Genomic DNA, 23,474 nt, shown 5'->3' on the forward strand with positions numbered 1-23,474 from the left:
TGCCTTTTTGAGTTGTCTCTGGCTGTTTTGTTTTTGCACTACTTATTTTTGGAACATTTATAACTGATTTTCTGCAACAGTCCTTTTCAATCTTTTGCCTTTCATGCATTCCATCCCTGTCCTTCATGAGCACCTGATTAATTTATGCACATTTACATTTTGTGTTTGTTGACCTACGGAAGCACCTACTATCAATTTTTTTTTCTTCAGTACTGGAAAAAAAAAAATCGTATGTATGGGTTCCTTGAAACAGAGGCTGCAGATGATTACACTTTGACCACTCTTGGTCAAAGATTAAGGTCAGGACAAATCCCCCAAATTCCAAAAGACCTTTTTTTTTATCATGACAACACAATTTTTAGTCAAAACTCATCTAATCTGACTAAATCACCACATATATGTAGGGCATCAAGATCTAATGCCACATAAGTTTAGTCCTTAAAAGGTTGTATGCATGCTCATAATAAGAGCATGCATAAAAGGAAATTGTTGTGAATTAAAATCTTTATGCAGCTGATGCAGGAGGTTTGCTTTCTAAGTCACCTGTAGAGCAATTAAAATACATACTAAAACAATATAAACTAGTATTTTCCATGCCACACTTTATTCTCTTGTGCATTAATGCTGTGTTAGTTGTACATTTTGTCTAACATAACAGACCAGATCCTTTTTATGTATAAGCCCTGACTTGACAATGCACTCCCTTCTTTCAGTTGTTGACAGGCTAGAGAAGGTGCATCTGTCTCTTTCAGATTGAAGCAGTGGCCCTTAAAATAGTAACAAGCTTATAAGAAGAGCTTAAAAAGTGCACATCATTTCAACCCTGAAAGGCTCTCTAACATCCAAAACCAAATCACTGTCACAGAGAAGCTGCTTTTGTGACAAGTGACAGTAATCCAGAACAAAAGGGCATCACCTTAATTTACATTTTCTTGTTTCTCTATAAATTCAGAAGTAGGTAGCTTTCAGGATCATTGCAACAAGAATATTTTTATCAAAAACAACGTTGAGGCTAACTTACTGATCTTTTCGTTTCCATGCAGCTGGGCCTTCGAGTGCTGTGTGAGTAGTAATTCAATGTTGCGTATTCCATCAGAGCAGCAAAGACAAACAGGAAGCAGACAGTGACGAAAAGGTCCATGGCCGTGACATAGGACACTCTGGGTAACGAAGTCCTGGCCACTGTGCTGAGAGTGGTCATAGTCAGCACCGTGGTTATACCTGCAGGACAGAAACACAGAGGCATCTTAGCCTAAAGGCAGTGATGGAATTTGCAAAGATCCAGTTTGATTTGGACATGTTTCCTGAGGTTCAATTACATGATGGGCATCATGAACACTAAATAAAAAATACTCATAGTATAGCTGTACAACTGAACTTATCCTTGAACACCTTCAAATGTCACACTGATGCTACTGGTGGGTGTATTTCAGCTAAAAACACGTTTTTTTGTTTGTTGTTTTACAGTTATTCATTTTTATGTACACATAGTAAAATATTCCAGGTATTTGTAGAGCAAAAACAGCTGTGGAATGTAATGTTTAATAAAAGTGTCACTTTTTTTTAGATCATATTTATACAAAAAAAGAAAATTACATAAATGTTCACGTGTTCGTGTGTAGAGGTGTGTGGCTGTTACTGTGTGTTAAGTTGAATATTTAAATTGTTATAGGTTTTATTTGTAATTAAAACAAAAACAAAATAACTGTAGGGGTGAGGGGCAACATATTTATTAAATTCAAATATAATTAAATAGTTGAAGCTTTTCCATATGCAGCCTATTATATTATGCAATATATTTGACACCAGCAAAAAGCCATTGAAACCCCTTCCTCCTGAAATTTTCCCCATATTTTTGGTCCATTAAGATACAGTGTGTTAACATGTGATGCTAATCCTGTTTAACATATCAGTGTGGTAGTGGTATTAGCACATATTTCAGTGTAGTAGTTGCAAATGAACTAATCATATCCATGTAGTGAAACATCTAATCACACCAGAGTAAGAGCTTCACTCCTGCTAATCCACTATAGCACTAACCATGGACGTATAAGACCAGATTTGTGCAAGATCCCACAAGAGTTTGTAGCTGAGACAAATTCTCAAACAAAATAATTTTTTCTATTGATATACTGTATATGTCCGGGAGATGTTATTTTATTGTCATAATCTTCAGAAGATATGTGGCCTATGGAAAATTGGTCCATTTCTATGTCTCCCATTGGAAGGAAAAATGGACCGATTAGTCTCCTGAAGGGGTGGGGTGGTGGAGAAACCCACCTAATATGACAACAGAAAATAATTTACAGTAAAGTGTCTTCAACTAAAGCATCTATAGTGTTACCTTTAATAGACACCAGTTCAACTTTTTCTGCTCATGTTTGACTGAAGGCAGCATTGACAGTGATTACCTCCACCAGGAGGTATTGTGATCGCTTTGCTTTGTGTGCGTGCTTGTTTGTTGGTTTGTTTGTTAGCAAGATAACTCAAAAAGTTATGGACGGATTTTCATGAAATTTTCAGGAAATGTTGATACTGGCACAAGGAAGAAATGATTTAATTTTGGTGGTGATTGGGGGGGGGCAGATCTGTCTTGGCAGAGATCTGAGTTATCTGAGTGCTTTTCTTGTTCACTATTGTCTCTAGTGTTAAAAAGTAGTATATAATGGAAAAAAGTTTTACGGCACCAGCAATATTTGCAAAAAAATCTGTTTGTGTTTCAAAAAGTGTGTCTGCATTAAACAGACACAAACAAATGCAATTTTTTTTGTTTGTTTAATGTTAAGAGAAAATTACCAAATCTAATTTGTTGACAATTTCAACATGTCAGGCCCTGGATGTGTTTCATCATTTTGCTGAAACATCCAGTTTTGACCTCAACAGAACAGAGCATGTCACTGTCATGTCTCGTCAGAGGTGTTAGTCATGTTAATGTTTAGAGTTTCATGTCTTGTCTTAGGTTGTTAGTGTCTTGTCCTTGTTTGATTAATCACTTTATGTTAAGTTAGAGTTGTTCATATTTGATCCTGTCTTGCACTTCTTGCTTTATTTTGTAGTGATGTGACATTCATGAACGAATCAAATCTTTTGAACGGCTCTTTGAAATGAACGATGGGAACCGAGTCTTTGTAAAGAGACATTCATTTTTTATTTATTTATTTATTTATTTTTGTAAGGAGGGAGTGCCTGATTGCCTGTCAATTTAGCGTCACTGGGGAGGCATTGGGCAGGAGGAGAATGTTCGAGCAGAAAAAAAAGTGCTTGCACACTGCGCATGTCTCATGGCAAGAAGTTAGCAAAAAAACAACAGTTTGAAGCGTGAGGTGAGCATACTTGAGGAGGCGGAGCTGGAAGACTGGTCGAAACCAGAGAAAAGTTTGAGAGTGAGTGAGTGACCATCTATGAGTAATGAGCCAAAGAAAAAGGAGTAGTATTTGGATGCACTTTTCAGAAAGAAAAGATGGGCATGCAACTTGCCATATTTGCAAAAAAAAGTATATCTTTCAAGTCTGGGTCAACGAATAATTTGCACCACCATTTGAAGATGTTTTTTGTCAAATTCCAGCATTTGCCTAATGTCACCTCTCATGTCATGTATTTAGCCCACACATTTTAACTAACTATTCTTTTTTATGGTGAGATAATATTTACTGCTGCGCCAATTAAACACCTTTAAAATGTAATGTCAATCATCCAAGCCCGGATTAACCATATGGGCAACTGGGCAATTGCCCAGGGGCCCGCGATGTCTGAAGGGCCCTGGGTAGCTCGGGCATAACGAAAATATCTGGTTATCTTTTGCTTATAAATGAAACTGTCCGCTGTCCGGAGCTATTGCACTGCACAGAAACCCTGCTCCTCCTGTCTGTGACCGTGAGCTGAGACCCTCTCCTCATTGGTCAGTCCAAAAAGCAAATCAGCTGTGACGCAAATCAACGTGCGTGCACTGAGCGGGATGTGAGACGTCAAGAACTATGCGACATACGTACGCGAATCAAAACGATGTTTACATTGCACTTATTTAACTCTCTTGTTGAATTCTGAGGTGACAAGTGGATTTCTGTTTAACTCTTTCTTCGCCAATGACGAGATTTTCCGTCAGTCCGTGTTTTCACTTTCATGCTATAGTTGGAGGTGTTGCGGATCATGTGAAATACTTTCCTTAGTCCAAAAATAAACAGTTAAGTAGTTTTTTCGGAAAAATGAAGGACCGGGTTAAACGCTTTTGCACTGGAGTCTCCGTATCCCATGGCAACGCATCCAGCGGCAGTCACTGAATGAGGAAGTGCAGACTGTGCAGGAACCGCGCGCAGTTTCAAAAGCCTTAAAGATGATTATGGAGACAGAGTCTGACAGTTCAATATGTGATGGAGCTACAGAAGAACCATTTAGAGACAGGAACGGAGAAATAGAAGGTGAGGGAGACGGACACGGAACACGGGAAACACGGAGCGGCTCAGGTCCGACACGGAGATGGGGGGGGTTCACGGAGCGACACGGAGAAAATGACAGACAGGAGGAAGAGAAAAGAGACATTTCTAGGGGACATTCAAGGAGAAGACAGACAACCAGACGTGGGACAAGACAAAGGACAGCTAGTGTTCATCTGTTAGAGTGAGTTCAGATTCAGACTGTGGACACAGAACAGATTCAGCTGTAGAATGTCAGCAGGGACAGAGGTAAGACACTGTTGGATTTAGCTTTTGTATGAAATAAATAAATAAATACATATATTCATCCAAAGATAAATAACTACATGTCCATATAATTATTTACAGATCAAACACAGCAGGTGGTCCAACAGGAGGATGTGGTGCAGCCAAAGAAAGGCCAGAAATCTGCAGTATTTAGTGAATTTGTTTCTTTTTTTCTTGAAAATGAGGAATATTGAAGTGTTTATATCAAAAAGCTAAACTAATATGTTGTTACTTATAACTGATGTATGTCAAAGTGTAAAGTTTAGAAGGAACCTGGTGCTTTAGAAGATGTTTGGTCTAAAGTTTGGTGTGGATTCCACTAACATTTTGCGGAATGATGGAATATCTTAGAGCTGTTTGTTATTATTATTGTTGTTATAATTATTTTATTTTGTGATTTTGAATACAGTGTTACGGTTGGTAAAGAAGAAAGAGTCAAAAATGTAAATAGGAAATCAGTTTTATCTTGAAAATCAATGTCTTTGAAAAAATTCAATTTTCTCAGTTTTTTGCTCTAAATTCATTTTTTTCCTGAAAATGACCAATATTCAAATATTCATATCTCACGAACGAATGAAGATAGAATAAAATCGTTTTTTGTGTTTAAAAGTTGAAGTTCTGTTCTTTCTTTTGATGTATTCAGTGTTCACATACTCCTAACACAACATTTTCAGTGAGCCTCCAAAGATTAGTGAAAATGACCAAAAAGGCTGGCGCTGGCTACCAACTCACTGGAAAATGCTCTGGCGGGGAAAGAGTTAAAATTCATATCTGAGTCTATCAGATTATGTTTGTGTTTTGTCTGTGGGCTTTTTCTGATGATTCAATACATTTGTGTTGGCAAAAAGTGTTCTTAAATATATACTGGATACTTTGGAAATGGTTTCTTATTTATTTTTTGTGAAAATGGAGGACACTTCCCTCTCTTTCTAATGTAGTGGATCAATTTTAGATTATACTGATGCTAATGTGTTTTGTTTTCATATCATCATATGCAAGTGAGTGGCCTTGACAAGAGGCTATAGTGGTGCACTTGTAGTTCTACGAGCATTTACACATTTGTACATCAAAATGCATTTGATGATAGTTAGATATTGAAGTATGGGGTATATTTACATATATTCCTGGAATTTATTCTGTATTTTGCCAGATTATAGGGATCCTGGGGTTGTGATGATAGGGCCCTTGAATATTGTTGCCCAGGGTACAATGAAGTGTTAATCTGGCCCTGCAATCATCCCATGAAGCCTATTTAGTCATTAAAACATTGGTGTTTCAAAATAATGCAAAAAACACAAAAGAGCCAGTTTTTTGAACGGCTCTTTTCAGTGAGCAGCTCCTGATTGAACGGCTTCTTTCAAAGAGCCAAAAGTCCCATCACTATTATTTTGTACACATCTCTTCCCTCTTGTTTCAGACCCAGACTTCCTCCCTTTGTGTGTTTTCCCGCCAGTGTGATTGTTAGCCCCACCCTGAGTGGTGTCACCTGTGTTCCCCTACCTCATGTATACATAGTCCTGTCTTCCTTTGTCTTGTGCCAGTTCGTCTGAATCTGTCAGTGGGTTCACGTCAAGGGGCCAACCAGGTTTTTTCCATGTTTGTCAGTTTTTGCGTCAGTTTTTTCTGTAAGGGTTTATGTTTATCATAGATATTTTTTAGTAGTTTTATATATCCTCCTTGAGAGCGCCTTTTATTAAATCAGTTTTTCAACATTAAAATACTTTTGTTAAAATCTTCAGTTTTTGGAGAGTCGTGCTTTTGAGTCCACCATTTTGTACATGTCAAGGAGTTTAACAGTAGAAGAGCATGTGGGTTTGGAAAGTGGAACAATATTCAGCAGAGTTCAATGCTGATTCTTAATGCAATATATCACAAATGCATGGGGTGTCCAAAACTTTTTTCCCCCCACTATTGTAGAACTGGTACAAGATAGGCCGACAACTGCTTTGTAAGGATTCTAACTGTTATTGATATCTCAGTATAGGAGCCTACACTGACATCTTCAGCATTAGAACTTTTTTTTCATGTTCTAAAGCAAAAAACCCTGCAAATAACTCCTGTAGGTGTAAAATATGTAAAATGAACATTAAGGTTGATTGACTTTATTATCCCTGTAGGGGAATTCAGTCTCTTTTAACCAAACTTAATACACACACAGCACCTAGCATTAGCACTTAGCATATTGAGATAACAAGATAACATTAGATCTAGAGTTAAGGACACTGACAGAATTAACTTCATACACCAGTTTGTCACAGTGGGAGAAACTCGCTAACTGTGAAATGGAATTACTAATCACTATGCCACACAATTATGCTTATGTGAAGCTTGCCTTGGAGTCTATGTTGTGCTGGGAGCTGATCATTTATCAGTATAGATGGTAGTCACTGATGTCACACATCCAGGGCACTAGGTCAGTCTCCACCATGTTGAGGGGCAAACAGATGCATAGTTGACTGTGCTTGCCTTTTCTATGGACTCGTGCTTTTTTCAAACAGCACTTGGTTCGTTTGGAATTATTCAGGCTTACATGAACCATGTCATCACCGGAGTGGCGACATCAAAGCACGTCGCAAATCTCTTTAAATGGCTCTGGTGACGTCAAGTGAATACCATCTATTAGCTAATTTCATTTCTAAAGTAACAGTAGCACACTGTTGCTGCTGTAGAGGAGTAGAAAAGAGGATCTCAAGATTTAAGGATAACTGTGTTTTTGAGAGTCTTCTACACAGATATCAATGTACATGTTATCATGAGTGAAGGCAAATGAGACAGTTAATGTAGGAGTGAAGTTCACTGTTCCACCACAAAACAGACTCCAGAGTTCCCTACATTTCTATAATAATTATCTTCAGACTGCTGCTAAGCTGCTGAGTTAAAATCCGTCCTTTGACTGAGCAGCAGATGTTGTTGATGTGGCAAACTGATAACACGTGAATCACTCAGATTGACAGAAAATGAGAAAGACCTCTTGCTCTAACACACATTCACTCCCCCAGCATCTCTGGATGATTTCATTCTCTCATCGCTGCCATGGAGGAGAGATAGATCTCTCCTTCATGAGCATTATAGAGATGCCTATAAGAAAAAAAAAAAAAAAACATCTGCGACTGTTTCACCGAGGTTCCCATGGTAACAAGCTGGCCCCCATCTATTTTAGGCGGACATCTCACACTTTTCCTTTAGCCTGTGCTTGCCACAGTGATTACCCTTACCTGCTTTCTGCCGATGCTGTGGCACAGATTTGAGAGTTTTTTGCTCAGAACAATAGAAAGTACAGCAGGTTTTAACAATGGAAAATACTCAGAAGCATTTATCTTCTCTGACAGCTCAATCTGGAGGAACCTGTGAGATGCTGTATGCAATGTGTCAACCATTAAGGTTGACACATTGCATACGTACGTCGCAGCATTTCTGAAAAATTTGAATTATACTGAAATGTGATCACATGAGCAGGTAATGTAGTTGATAAAAATGTTTCTGAACCCACTTGATGCTATAAGTACTCGTTATTAAGGCTCAAACCACAGTGGAAAGGTTTGCTGCGACAGTCTGACTCACCTAAAACCTTTATGAAGGTCAGGATTGCAACTTAAGGGTTTTATCTTGTACTCCCACAATGCCTTCGCTAACCTTCTTTTCCATTCACAATCGGCTGACATCTAAGATCCATTCATTATCTTTACTCTTTGCACTGAAGATACTTTCAAGCAAAGATGGAGGATTAATAGGGGTCATTCATTTCCTTCTTTTGTATTTTTTTTTTCTTTTCAGTTTTGAATATAAATTATTGAACACACTGCTGTAGGACATAACTTGAAGTCGCTGATGTAAGGCTTTACTGACACTGGGTCAGATGTAGGAAGACACCAGACATATTATGTTTCCATTAAGAGTGACTGAAAAGTACGTGTTCATACCAGTTATTCAGCAGCTGAAAATGTGACTGACTACAATACACGTCAGACAGTAATTTTCACTTATATTATACCTACTAAAACACACAAGATCATTGCATTAAATGATTTAAATTACTGATGGCGAGTCATCAGAGTGTTCTAAGATGTCTGTAAACTGGTCTAAATTTACTGTGGTTGTTTGTGCAAACACAAACATCACTCAAATGTATGGATTGTGTATGAAATATAAATGGAAAGAAGAGGAAAAAAGTGTAAAATCATTTACCTTCAGTGAGATGTTCCAAAGCACTGCACAATGTACATTAAGGCAAGGCAAGAGTACAAGCATACAAGAAGAAAAACATAGCGTAATAGGAAAAAAAACACAGAATTATTCAAGTTAAGTGATGAAAATCCATGCAGTATAAACAAAAGCAAGCAATGCATGCTCAAAAGAAGCAAAATGAGATGAAAATGCAAAACTCAAGAGTAGAACATAAAGATGATAAACATCAATATTTTCTCTGATTGTCTTTAACTGAAACAGACAACAGTCTATAAGGCATAAACCTTACAGTGTGTACTTGTACGCGGTACCTAAAGCGGTTCGCGCTGGAGTGGCATCTTTTTTTATCCAGAAGGAAACCCAGGAGAGGACCACAGTGAGGATGCATGGGATGTATGTCTGGATGGTGAAGTAGCCCATTCTTCTGCTTAGGTCGAAGTACACCGTCATCACCACGTAGTCGCCTATGAGTTAAAACCAAGGAGCTTGGTTATAGCCAATATAAAAGTAACTATGTGTAGTCCAGCTTAGCAGTATTGATGAACCTGTAAGTTGAACTGTTCCAATACTCAGTCAGTAGCAAGACATCCAGTTCTCAGTTTTCATACTTGAACATTAGCTTTAAAGTTTAGTAATAAGGAAGTAATGCAGAAGTTTATACAAGACAACTTTTCTCATCCTTCCTGTTGAGTTAAATAAGAAGTGGTGCTTCTTGTAGTGGAAAGAAGTTTTTGGACATCCTTAAAATTTTACACAATTTCAGTCATCATGAAATAAAATCTGTTGCATTTCAAAAGGTGTGGCTGCAGCAGACGGACACAAACAAATGCAAATGATTATTTCTTTTCTTGTTATTCATTGTTACGACAGCGTATTAGGGCCGCATAGGAAAAATAAAAACACTTGTCACTCCAAGAATAAAGTCATAGTTTAAAAAAAAAAGAAAATGATGTCATACTTTTATGACATTAAAGTCACAATATTTTGAAAATAAATTTGCAGTAGTGCAACAAAAAGGCATAATTTAGAAAATGAAACTGAATAGAAACAAACCCTCTCTGTATAGCTCTCAAGGTGTAACCACCAATAGCCCCACAGCCGACTACTTCCAGTCAGTTCCACCTCCACAACAGAGGCCGTTTGCTCCAAATCTATTCAGTTCTTATGATCAAACAAACCCAAACATGTGCAAACTCACTTTTATGTCCTTAGATTAATGATAATGTGTTGACGGTAGACTAATAGGCTCAGTATTTGGCTGTGCATAAACCCTAAATGAAAGTATAACCTCACAAAATGTTCCAAGTTCTCCACTATGCGACAAATGGGTACGACTTTATTCTCATAAATTATGATATTTTTCCCGTCTGTTTTTAAATTAGGACGTTATTCTTGTAATATTATGGCTTTATTCTCGAAATATGATGACATTATTCTGATAATATTACAACTTTCTCGTAAAATTACAACTCATTTTGTATTTGTCTTTATTCCCATAAAATAACAGGTTTTATCTCGATAGTTTATGACTTTATTCTGGTAGTGACAGGTGCTTTCGTTTTCTTATGTGGCCCTAATACACCATTGTACATTATTATTGTTTTATTGCTAAATAAATAAATAAATAAATTCATTCATTCTTGACAGTGTTTCATTATCAAAACCTCCAGTTTTGACCTTGATGGAACAGAGCATGTGCAGAAGGGAGCATGTGGATTTGGATAATAGAACAATACTTGGCAGAGATCAATAACTTAAGAGCGATTCTTAATGCAAAATATCACCAATACATGGGGTGTCCAAAACTCTTTTGCACTATTGTATCTTTGTGCAGATAGGAGGATCATTTCCTTTCACTCAGGGTGTCAAGGTTTGACTTCTCTGCATCATGAGTCATTAGTGTCAATGTGGCTATGCTACCTTCTTTAAGTCTATGTACAGTGGTTCCATCTACATGAAAAGTGTTCAGTTCATTCACTTTAACCTGCAGACCTTTGTGTAAAGTGTTTTGCTGCCACTGTAAAGTCATGATATCAGATCTAAAACACCTTCAGATTGTGTTCAGCTGCAGTGCAGTGGACTTGTTGGAGTTGTCCCAGTTGACACAGGATTTCAACAAGTTACAGCCATAAGTGAAACTGGTAGGGTCATCTGCCACATTACGATGCACTATTGATACCTTCAGGGTAATTTTTGGACTTTGCGAATTCACCCTGTGGGCCAGATTGTACCCTTTGGTAGGCCAGTTTTGGCCCATTGGCCAAATGTTTGGCACCATTGCTCAAGAAGCTGGCTAAAAAAAAAAAAAAAAAAAATTGTGACTCCACTGTCAACTGTCAACTTACAGATATATTCTATAAGAAGTGTACTGTTGATCCTTTAGTTAAATATTAACTGTGTGGACTATGAAAGCTCACTTGCCTAGATTTTTAGAAGTTAGTTGATTAGAACCTGTCAGCATAACTTGGCTACTAAGATTAGAGAGCGTGTTTGTACAGTAGACGAAGGGGACATATTAAAAAAATAAAATCTAGATTTAACTAGACAAATAGGTAAGAGCGTTCCATCAGATAATAAGTAAGATGATCAACATATTTCAACTGCAGCAGGTTATTTAACCCTAGCTGATGCAGTGAATGACTTTCTTAAATTTCTTAAACAACTACTGATACAATGGTATGACTCAACAGGTTCATCTGGCTTAAGAAATAAGTTCAGGAGCATGTGACGTCATTTTCATCTATGGATGGACCACAACTCCTGTCCAGACCTGAACCCCATTAAGAATGTGTTGGATGTGATAGAGAAGACTTTACAGAGCAGTCCAACACTCCCATCATCAGTCAATCAGATATTAATGTAACTGTGGATGGAAAAAAAATGTGACAAATATTGTGAATGTTTCCTGTGATCAAAGCTGTGATGAAACACTGCATGTGGCCTTTCTTTTTGGCTGGTCTGTATATGTTTACAGACACATCCACCTACATGCAATATTCATAAGTCAGGCCAAAATATTTAAGAACTGAATACTGTTATTTTTAGTTTGTGTGAAGTAGGGTCTGCTCCACAGGTTAAGTTGCGTTTGATTACACATAAATATTTATGTTATGTCTTTGGGTGACTCAGCTCTATACAGACTGCACAAACTGCAACTGTTATAGGATGCACCTGACAACAGGTTATTATTAGTGGATTAAAAAAAATCAAGGATTCGTGTTGAATTAGGCAGCATTTTTTTCTGTTTTGGTACATATAGTCAGTAAAATTCAAAAGTCACTGCCTTACCCAGAGACATTTGAACAACTTTTACAAGGAACTGGAAGTTGCGAGTGGCTGAAGTTTTAATTCATGCTGGAAAGTAGATGCCTAAAGGGCAAAGTCAAGGGAAGGTTAACATCTGGTCAAAAAAATGTTATTCCTTATATTTTCAGGAAAATTTATTTTCAAATGAGAAAAAAATTGTGAAAAATTTGTTTGCGGACTTTTATGAGTGTGAATGTTTGGAAAGTGACAAAGTTTTCAGCCGTCACTCTGGGTTCATTTTCTAAACTCTCATAAATAAACTGAATTAATTCCAAATACACTGATATTTGACTATTATATTATTTATGTCATATTCTAAACACACAGTGTTTAAAATTAATAAATGCATATATCTATGCAAAATATATTTGAATATAATGTTAAGATTATTTGTATCTTGTAAATATTGTAAAAAATAATGTATATGATATTGATAATTGAAATAGAAAATGCTTAATTTGATATTTACATCTGTTGTCCATCCATGACATTTTTGGCTTTGTAAATCTGTGATACTGACATTTGTCAAAACTCTTGCTATTTAGGTATGATAAAAAAATTTTTTTCCTCTAACCAATCATTAGGTTGTAAAATAGAGGGTTTAAGGTATACACTGAATACATTTTAGGATGAAAATGTCATAGGAACTTCACTTTTGAGAACTTTGTAATTCTTGCAAAAAATAGACATTAATTTTTTTGTCCATCTGTGATGCAGTAGTTTTTGATATTTTTCATTTAAAAATATTTGAAACTAAATTTTGCCCTTTGAGTATATTTAAGATGGCATTTAGACCTTTCCAGTTATGTGTAATATTTGTCTTAAACTTGTCTGGTTCAAAAGTTATGAATCAAAAAGTAGTGGGTTGTCCATCTGTGACGTCCTTGACCTCACCCTAATACAGTATATGAGGCATGTGTAGAGTCCATATGCAAAGGGATATTATTGCAGTGCGTGTAATAGAGGAGAATCAGCTACTACTTCTACAAAGTAAATGTCTTCGTGTGCTAACAACATAGTAAATATCATCAACCTCTTGCTCGCAGATACTTTGTGGTACCAGGGACAGATCCTACCTGCTGTGGTCTTTATTACATCGGTGGTGTTTCTCAGGCCCATAAAATCAAACTGGTAGAGCCGCCAGGATTTTTGGTCAGCCGCCTCCACAGAGTTCTTTCTCCACTTGTAAATCATCTCGTCTCGTGGATATCCATCTGCAATTATACAGAGCATGTGTGTGTGTGACCCCTGGCGGATCATGGCACTTCCTAATGATGGATACCATGTGCAGACAGACCTAGAGCCACCCAGAGCAACATTTGTCTTGCGCTGGAGGCTGCCTAATGAAAAGACAGTCTGGGATGAAGACAGAGGCAGAAGGAAACTAGATTAAATGAAAGCTTTGGTTCAATAATGTACTGAATCCATCTTGATGTTGGGCCTGACCTTCACATGATGCACATGGAGCCTGGGAGTGCTTTTACAATCGATCATGTGAGGTTAATGAAGGCCTAATGTTTCCTTTTCTACTTCACTGTCACACTAGCCTGAATCTTTTTGGTCCCCAACACTCACATAATTATTTTAAGTCGGAAAGCTAGCAAAAATTATGATCCTCCCTGATAGCAATTTGATGTAATAGGCTTTCAATTAACAAAAACATTAACTGCGAGGGAAGATACCCAAACTGCTAATTGTTTTCAAACATGCTTGATGAATGAATTCCATTAGCATTTGCCACACTTCTTTCATTTGCTATTAATGATGCCATTAAAGATTCAGTGATACTCTAATGCAAAATGTTTGGAAAATAAGAGCTCGCTTCTGAGAATAGCTGCTAAACTCAGTAAACTTTTATGAATGGAAACACTGGAATGCAAATGCTCTTGAAAACATCCATTTCCATTTGTGGATTTGTTTACTTCATGAAAGCATCTTGTAATTCATAAATTGATGTATTAGAGTACATGATGTATATTAGTGTAGTATTGTTATCTTACACAGGATAATTAAGCTTGATGAATTAATATTGTTAAGTATTCAATGTGTTGTTAAATCGGTTTTGTATTAGGCCTACTAAATCTTTATTCATAGGTTTTATGATGACAGTTAACTCGGTGTTATTATACTGTTATTTGGGGTGTGTGGAAAAAAATGAAAGAGCTAATTCCTACCAACATTTGGATCCAGTGTGACTGACTTCATGAAGTCTGAAAATCCCAGTCATTTTTACTCAAGGTCACTTATACAATAGAAGTTTATTTACACCTTAAAATGGCTTTCCTTCTTTCTTAAACTTAAATTGCTCTAAGGTTAAAAAAAAAAAAAAAAAAAAAGACCACACATTTTCTTAAAAAGATTCTGGCATTTGGGACAACACTGACTATATTCATTCATTCAATTTCCAAACTGATTAATTCTTGACAGGGCTGATCCTTGAATTCTTGAAGCCTTGAGCAAAGAAAGATACTTTGGTGGAAAAAAGTTTTTGGACACTCCATGCATTTGTGACATATTACATTAAGGATCACTTTTAAGTCATTGAACTCTGCCGGCTACTGTTCCGTTCTCCAAACCCACATGCTCCCTCCTGCACATGTTCTGTCGAGGTCAAAACTGGATGTTTCAGTAAGATAATGGAACACATCCATGGCATGACATATTGAAACTGTTCAGAATCCAGTTTTGTTATTTTTTCTTGGGGACATTAAAGGAAAAAATCATTTGCTTTTGTTTGTTTGTCTGTTGAAACACAGATTATTTCCCCACATATATTTAATAAGATTTAAGATTGTGTACAATTTTAAGGGTGTCCAAAAACTTTTTTCAGCCACTTTATAGAGACAAATAACCGTTAAGTCTCACATTCACACCTACAGATGATTTAGATTGGTGAGTTAACCTGTTCAAGTAAATGTCTTTGGATGGTGGGAGGAAATGAGAGAGAGCAACTCTTACACAAACACTAACAAACACTTTGCATTTATACCTTGAAATTGTTAGCTAGATAGTGTCATTTAAAAAAAGAAAAAAAAAAAAAAATCAGAATTTCTACCAGGGAACAATGACTGGCCTCATTCAACTCATTCTTCTGATAATCATTTCTGGTCCAGATCCACCAGTTATAAACTGTTCCTGATGCAGTCTGGGTTTTCATCACATCATCAGTCTAACTAATCTGGGCTAGTGCAGGGGGCTGTTTGTTGATTTAACATAAGATTACAGTCATTCATTTATTGGGCAAAAAACTCATTTTCTAAGAAAGAAAATTCATGTGGAAAAACTCACAGCAATGAGGGAAAAAACAAAAAACAAGCTAAATCTGATATTATAAAGTCCTACAGTTGTGATAACAAAAATATTTAAGGTTATTTTCCAACATTTTTCTTAGAAATCTTAGAAGTGTCAAATAATATTTTTTTTTTCTCAGACTTTTTTTAATACTACCCCCATAATCCCTAGCTTGTAATATTTTGTACCTAAACTGACCCTAATATGCCACAGTAGAGACCAATTATGTTGAAATACATATATATATATATATATATATATATATATATATATATATATATATATATATATATATGTTTGTGTGTGTGTGTGTGTGTGGCACATATCTAACACACAGAATTTAGAAAGACAATGATTGTTGGTCATCATTAAAACCGTACTGAAGCATTGAATACTCATATTTTTGTCTATAATCCTGGGGATAGTTGTGGTGGAGTTTTGTAACTGACCTTTTCCTCAGTCCGTCACTGTGCCTGACTCACATACTTGTAGCTCAGCGTCTGTTCGCTCACCTGCCTCAGATTGTTCCCCTCAGCTGTGGATTATTGGTGTGAATCCTGATACCAGTGCTGTCAGTGAGAACGAGTATTCTCATATGAAAAGTGTCATGTTCCTTACTCGAGATCCAAACATCTTTTTTGATTTTGTTGCTTTACAGTCGAGTGGAAAAGTGGTTACTTTTTTCTCTTTTTCAATTGATTTTTCCTTGTATGCTATTTGTATGCTCTGGTGCAAAACTGCAAGCCAGCAAATGTGTAAATCCAACTCTGATTAGCTGACACACACATATTACATTTGTCATCCCTATCGATTTTCTGTGAAAGTCTATTGTCGTGAAGCTACACTGGCTGCATTAGTAATGTGGGCATTAATAAGAAAAGAAGAAAATTGTCTAAATTTGGCATTTTCAGCACAAAAATGTACCCATTAATTTACAGCTGGAGGAAATTGAGTACAGCATCTCTCTGCAAAAACCTGGAAATGAAAAGGTCTGATTATGCAATAAAACACCATATTATGAGCCTCGTATCATTAGTTTAATCTTACTGAGAGTTACAAAGTCCCAAAAAAAAAGGACTTTGCTTGAAAACTGTTAACAAAGACTATGTTGAAACTAGTCTCACAAATCCAGGTCCATCCTCACACTCTGTTAACAGTGTGTCAATGCTGTAGACAGATCTGGCATCCTCTATGGTTCTGGGACAGGGGTAAAAGTTGTCTATAGGGTGGTGCTGAGCATGGGATGGAGCAACAGTGCATTTGCAAAATAGTACTGACGCAAGAGTTGTTTTGGTGGAGCATGTGCATGAGAAAACCCACTGGTATTAAAATGAATAATTCTTTTGTCAGAGGTTGCCATTTTCAGATGTAGTTGCAGCTCAGAGGTTTTTCTTTCATGATGTGATGATGGCAAACACTTATTAACACTTTCAGTACAGATATCAGTACAAACCATTCTAAAATGACAGTTAAAATGAGTATTAGAAGAAAATGCCTGTATTTTGGCTTCATTTATAAATCTGTCTCTTCATCCACCATAAACTGTTATAACTGACTAGACATATCTTTGAGATCACACACAAATCGATACATTTCTGTCAAGGTAAATTTGACGTGGTGGCTGTTAGGGGCATAAATGTCCAGTCTTAGTTACAGATTTATCTTGACTATGTTTAACCATTGGGAGTGTAACACAACAGAGTTTTAGGAAAGGTAAAGAAAACAGGGAAGATTCAATAATTTATTAAAACAGAGAACTGCACAGTTAAAGAACCTAACCTAACCTACTTTCAACTGCTCAGATAGTAATATTCCAATGAATGGTGATAATGAGGGAGCAGATATTCTCTTTCATGTCGCCATGGTACCAAATGCAGGACAGCAGAGAGTGTAGATGGTCTATTGTAGGCTGAAGACAGCGTACTTCACATACAAAGACCTGTTTAAACACTGTAATTTAGTGCTATATTCACATACAGTGTTATTCAGTGGAAACTACAGTTCACAAACTGAGGTACTTGGGCACATGCTGTTCAAAGATGTTGTTGAATTTGCTGATGACAATTTGAATAAAATTGATGCTAACATTATTATTACCTTATCATCTAATTATTAAAAAAAATTCCATGTTAAAAGAAAATTAATAGAATCACAGATGCAGGCGTATTAGTATGAATAACAAATAATAGTCCTGATCTAAAAAGTCTTTGTGACCATTTTAGTATAGCTCTCAGATGTTTATGAAGTGTACTTGAATCATTCATTCATTCATTCATCTTCTGAAGCTGCTTTATCCTCACTAGGTTCGCTACTTATGGGTGAAGGCGGGGTACACCCTGGACAACTCATTCAAGTTCATTGTAGGGCTGACATATAGAGACAAACAACCAATCACTCTCACATTCACATCCATGGGCAATTTAGATTAACCGATTAACCTATCAGTGCATGTCTTTGGACGGTGGGAGGAAGCTGGAGTACCTGGAGAGAACCCACGCAGACACAACATGACATCAGACATCAGACAGAACATGCAAACTGAATTTCTCTCTTTCGATAGGGTCTATAAGAATAAAAGCTAAATATTGTTTATATACTTTATGAAAAAAGCATGTCATATTCCTTAATGATTGATTTAATGTACCCTTAGGGATACAGTTCAGGCGATGGCATTTATGTAGTAGAGCTAAATAAATTCTGCAGAGAAATTCAATAAAATAAATGGATCTGAAGAGGGGCAGTTTAGAAGAAATGGGCATTTCCGACTTTGCATCATCGACATGATGGAGCGAGATTTCAGTGGAGATAAAGTGATTGCAACTCATCAACACCATGATCTGGTTCAATGAACGGCTATCCCAGCCGCGGCATCGCAGCGCAGACAAACCTGCAGCCTTCGGACAGGTGTGGACAGGGTGACTTCCCCTGTTATTCAACTTCAGCAATGAAGCCTAGTTTGGGCAGTGGTGCCCCCTACTGTCGACACCACAAATCCTGCCATGGAAAAGGGCAATTAACTGACAATTAATAATTTAATCAAGCAAATTCTTATCGACAATTAATTGATAGTCGATTAATTATTTACATCCCTACATTGTATATAAATCAAATTCATTTATATAGCATCCTATCATAACAAAAGATATCTTATGACACTTTACATTTAGAGCTGGTCTAAAGCAGACTCTTTTGCCAATTTACAGCAGTGTATATGTACTACTTTCACATTAATATATTTTCACTCTTAAATACCAGTGCATACATCTGAATTTTAGATGGATGGATGGATGGATGCTTTATTCATCCTTTGCAAGAAACTGCAGGACTTACAGCAATAGCCATCAAATTCAGTCGTCACAATACTGTAAGATAATAAAAACACTCCAACTTTTTATGCAGCAATTGAAAAGACCTAAAGTCCTAAAAGACCACGAGAAAGGTGAAGCTTCCTTCTGTAAAGTGAGAGAGAAGTAAGAGCACAAAAAAAAAAAAAAAAAAAATCATCCTCACTGCTTGATGAATTCATTACGTCTCATATTGCAAATTCACACAACTAATTGAATGAATTAATGTGTCAGAATCAAGGTGCAAGGTTTATGTGTGTCACAATTTTCATTGGAGGACAGATTAAAGAATGCATGTACAAAATATGGACTTGACTGGATAAAGACCTTAAATTTAATCTGAAAAAAAAAAAAAAAAAAAAAAAATCTGAAATTTGAAGTCAGTGATATTAATGTAAAGCACCAGAATTTTTTAACAACAAATTTCCCAAAAACAATACGGCACATGTGGTCTTTAATCTTACATTCATTAAGTGCAAAGGCGCATGATTGATTTTATTCCTGTTAGGAATATAGTGACCAGTTTCACCATTAGATAATTTAGCCACATGTCCAGAGTATAGACACTGCTCTGTTCATTTATGCTGCATATTAACATTTTACTCAGCTGGTTAGTGAAGTGCCCAGAGGTCTGAAGGCTGTCAATATAATCAAGATATCAAGATAATCTGCCTTAATCAGTAACACAGATACATCGCCATGGAAACCCTGAGAAATTCAGGTGATTCCTTCAATATGGAAATGAGTTAAATGGATCACAGCAGGACAGGTCGACACACTGGTCAGCGCAGGAGCATGTTTGGAGCTCTAATGGGCTGCACAAGGGGCACATTAAATCACTCTGTAATCTCTATAATAGAGCTCTCTGATAGTCTGTGATGAATGCACAGCAGATGACACATCAACTACCTCCATAACCCAACATCCATCCCTCATATTGTCACCACTTGTTGTGTTATAGACTCTGAGTAGTTTTCTAAAGACTGACACAGAAATTAGCCTAAAAGCTGTAATGAAAGGTATCATTTTGTACCTAATTTAAATACTTATTGCATTTTCAATATAATTCCTACATTTTAGTTTCCTGAATTATTCTAGTTAATTTGAATAGTCTGATATTTATTCAACTGTATCTACAGAAATCTATCCATCTGTTATTGTGTATGTCACGGGTTGTATGCAGAGTAGATCCAATTGTGTGTATCGATCCTCCTTACAACCCAAAGACATAAGTCCCAAATTGTACCCCCTTTACATTTTTGTCTCTACATTTGTTGATGAAAATTTCACTAAATTGTGATTCTGATTCAGTGCAAGATTATGAAAACAGCCACTTAATGTAATGTTAAACACCCTTATGTAACATCCTTTATGTTATTATTCTCAAATTTAGTTCAAAACTATTATGAAATATGTTATTCCAGATGCACAGTCGTAGCTACTATTTTCGTGGTTAAGTGCACCTCTTAGCTCTTAAGCTTCAGTTTTCTACTCATCTACCTCTATGATTTTTCAGGTGTTGCCATAACTACTGTACTTTCAAGTAAGTGTGAGAGGCTGAGGATGTAACAGCTGCTGGCATAGGATGGCTTGCAGATCTACACAGTTTGGACCAATGAAACATAGTCATGGTACAAATGATATGATATGATATGATATGATATGATATGATATGATATGATATGATATGATACGACATGACATGACATGACATGATATGATATGATATGATATGCTATAATATATATGATATGACGTGACATGACGTGACGTGACATGACGTGACGTGACATGCTATGCTATGCTATATATGATATGATATGATATGATATATGCTGCTATGAATGTTTTGCATTTGTTTGTTTGTTCCTTAATTGTTTGGGTGTTCAATAAGGCAGGGTAACTGTGAACTGAATTGCCCTTCAGGGATTAATAAAGTAGTCTGAATCTGAATGATACCATATATCATATCATATCACATCATATGATACAGTATATGAGATATGATACAATCAATTCCATTAGGAAAGCAAGTAAATCTATATTTCCTATACCTAGACATACTGAAGCACTGTTTGATTTAATTTCATTAGATACACTGTGAAAAATAAACAAATATAAAGAATATCTACAGTATGTACAATGCAGACAGTATAGTTTAACATATGACATAAATAACTTGATTATCTCCTCATTTTCATTACAGTTGAGCTACATTTCACTTTTCCAAACTTTCTTTCAAACAAACTAAGTTAGTTGGCCTTGAGGTTTGCACCAAACCTTTCATATGACCACAGATGCAATAACATGTTTTTGTACTTAAGTGTTCCTCTGCTCTGCCATCACCATCATCATCCTCATCATCCTGTACCTGTAACTACTACAGTGTAGGAGTACAAACTTTACATCACTGGTCTGTGCTTTATAAGGAATAAGTCCCTCATAAACATTAGTGTTCAGTTTGAAACTGACTGTATGGAAAGAAAAACAATTTGGCACAAAAACAAAGGACACCAGATATATAGTTTACACACTGCAAAGAACATAAAGTAAATCTAGTAAAGCAAAAAACAGACAGCATTATATTGAGAAATGTATACTCACAGCTGGAAAAGATAAGAGGACAGGAGTGCTCATCCATTGGAAAGTTGTGGAGCTGCAGCTGGCATTCTGCATTGATAGTTAGCCTGCAATGAAAACAACTGTCAGATGTATGAATTTTTTAATCATTATGATTTATTTAATTTATTTATTTTTAGGTTCATTTTCAATTTCCCCAACAGGAAGTTCAACCTCTGCATTTAAGCCATCCAAGTAAACACGCATAGAGCAGTAGGCTGCCACTGAATGTGCTAAAGGGTTCTCTAATGTCATTACTGCTTTTACAGACTTTACACTAAAACTCTCCAGCTTTAGTTTAACTCTTTAAGTGCCAGACAGTTAAGGGGATAATAAGCCTTAAAAGTGCCACAGAATTTGGCCGTTTTTCAGTATTTCGCGTCGTTTTCATAATATTTGAAGAATCCTGCAGGAAACCGCTCGGTAACATCCGACCGATTGCTGATTAGATCGAAAACGCACCGGACGCAGCCGATTCATTATTGATCGTAATTTGCATAATTTATGATAATAATAATAATAATAATAATAATAATAATAATAATAATAATAATAATCTTTATTTATATAGCACTTTTCATACATTAAAAACTGTAGCACAAAGTGCTTTACATATCAGTTTAAAAATCAGTACCGCCCCCCACCCACACCCACCCACTCACCCGCACACACATATACATGCAAACCCACATATACATGCAAACCCACAAGCTCACACATACTTAAGAAGACTGACTGAGCACAGGTAGACCAGAACAAAAATGTACAAGTAAAAGTAAAACATCAGTTTAGGAGGCGCTGTCTCAGGGAGCCATCCGCACCAGGAGGCAGCCGCCGACCCCGGCACCAGGCACCAGCAACACAGCCCCGCATCCCAACTAGTGGGAGAGGGCCAACTGGGACCCCCACCCACCAGAAAGGAGCGGATCCCAGTGAGAGAAGGCGACGCCACAGCCCCCGGAGTCCACAGCCGCCCCCCGGCATGGAGGGCTCCCTCTGATGAAACACCGGAGAATAAGAAACATTAAAAAGATATAAAAATATTATTCGGTCGCGTGACCTCAAATTCCCGTCTGCTTGGTCTCAAAAGGGGGACACAGAAAGAACGTCATCGAAATGTGAGAAAGAAATGGGGGTGGATGGTTTGTTTGTACACAAATGTGGCGTGTTCTCCAAAGCCGATCTGATCGGCCCGTGGCACTTTACAGGTTGTTTTCGTAGAGCCGATTTAATCGGCCCATGGCACTGAAAGTGTTAAAGTTTGTAAAAGCAGTAATGACTTTAATGTACTGAGTTTGCCTCATCACAGAGATATGTGTTAGTAACACCTGTTAAAAATGTATAGTGTTTAAAATTAAGTCTCAAAATCATGAAAAAATAAGCAGTATATAAGCTCAAGAAGCATAGCAAAACAGGAAATGGTTCAATCCCAGGTTCGTGTCAAAGTATCCTTGAGCAAGACACTGAATCCTGAGTTGGTGCCAGAGGCAGTGGCCCTGGTGTGTGAATGGGTGAATAATGCACTCTGTGAAGTACTTCGACTACCAGTAACGTAGAAAAGCAGTATAGTCAAAAAAAGCAGTATCCATTTATATGTACACTATGATATAAATATTTTCATAACTTCTCGTTGCCGTAAGACAGCTTTAGACTGAAGCTGTTACATCGCTAACTGCAAAGCCACCTGACTCGAACCAAAGGCAAAGTTAGACCAACAATTTCTGTTTGCCTGGAGTCGGTGACATTGTAGAGATCACTGTAACAGCTGCAGTTAAATGTTGGAAAGGACTGTCTGATGACAACCTGAAGGCAGGGGTAAAACATTTTTTAGACATAGTATACAGCAAAACTCTCACTGTTTGCCATCACTTAGCTGCTGAAAGTCCTATTTGGATCACTCTGGTAAATACCACAGCAGCCATTTCATCTAATAAATTCATTTTACAAACCAGCATAACTTAGACACCATCAGATCTGAGAATGCCTGCTAATGCTTATACGGTTACAGTCACACTGAGCCAGTTCAAATGGA

General features: G+C 36.9%; 1 protein-coding gene across 1 annotated transcript in view; it reads right to left on the minus strand.

Annotated features, from left to right (window-relative positions):
* The window catches only part of gabrg3 (gamma-aminobutyric acid type A receptor subunit gamma3), a 94,012-nt gene that overhangs the window by 3,163 nt on the left and 67,375 nt on the right, over nucleotides 1-23,474 (minus strand). The window contains exons 5-8 of the mRNA XM_030131364.1: nucleotides 21,428-21,510; nucleotides 13,265-13,402; nucleotides 9,194-9,346; nucleotides 1,022-1,221 (exon numbers count right to left, since the gene is read on the minus strand). Coding sequence (XP_029987224.1) covers nucleotides 1,022-1,221; nucleotides 9,194-9,346; nucleotides 13,265-13,402; nucleotides 21,428-21,510 — 574 coding nt within the window. The remainder of the gene's footprint in view (nucleotides 1-1,021; nucleotides 1,222-9,193; nucleotides 9,347-13,264; nucleotides 13,403-21,427; nucleotides 21,511-23,474) is intronic.

This window comes from Sphaeramia orbicularis, chromosome 4, assembly GCF_902148855.1.
Source record: "Sphaeramia orbicularis chromosome 4, fSphaOr1.1, whole genome shotgun sequence".
Lineage (NCBI taxonomy): Eukaryota > Metazoa > Chordata > Actinopteri > Kurtiformes > Apogonidae > Sphaeramia > Sphaeramia orbicularis.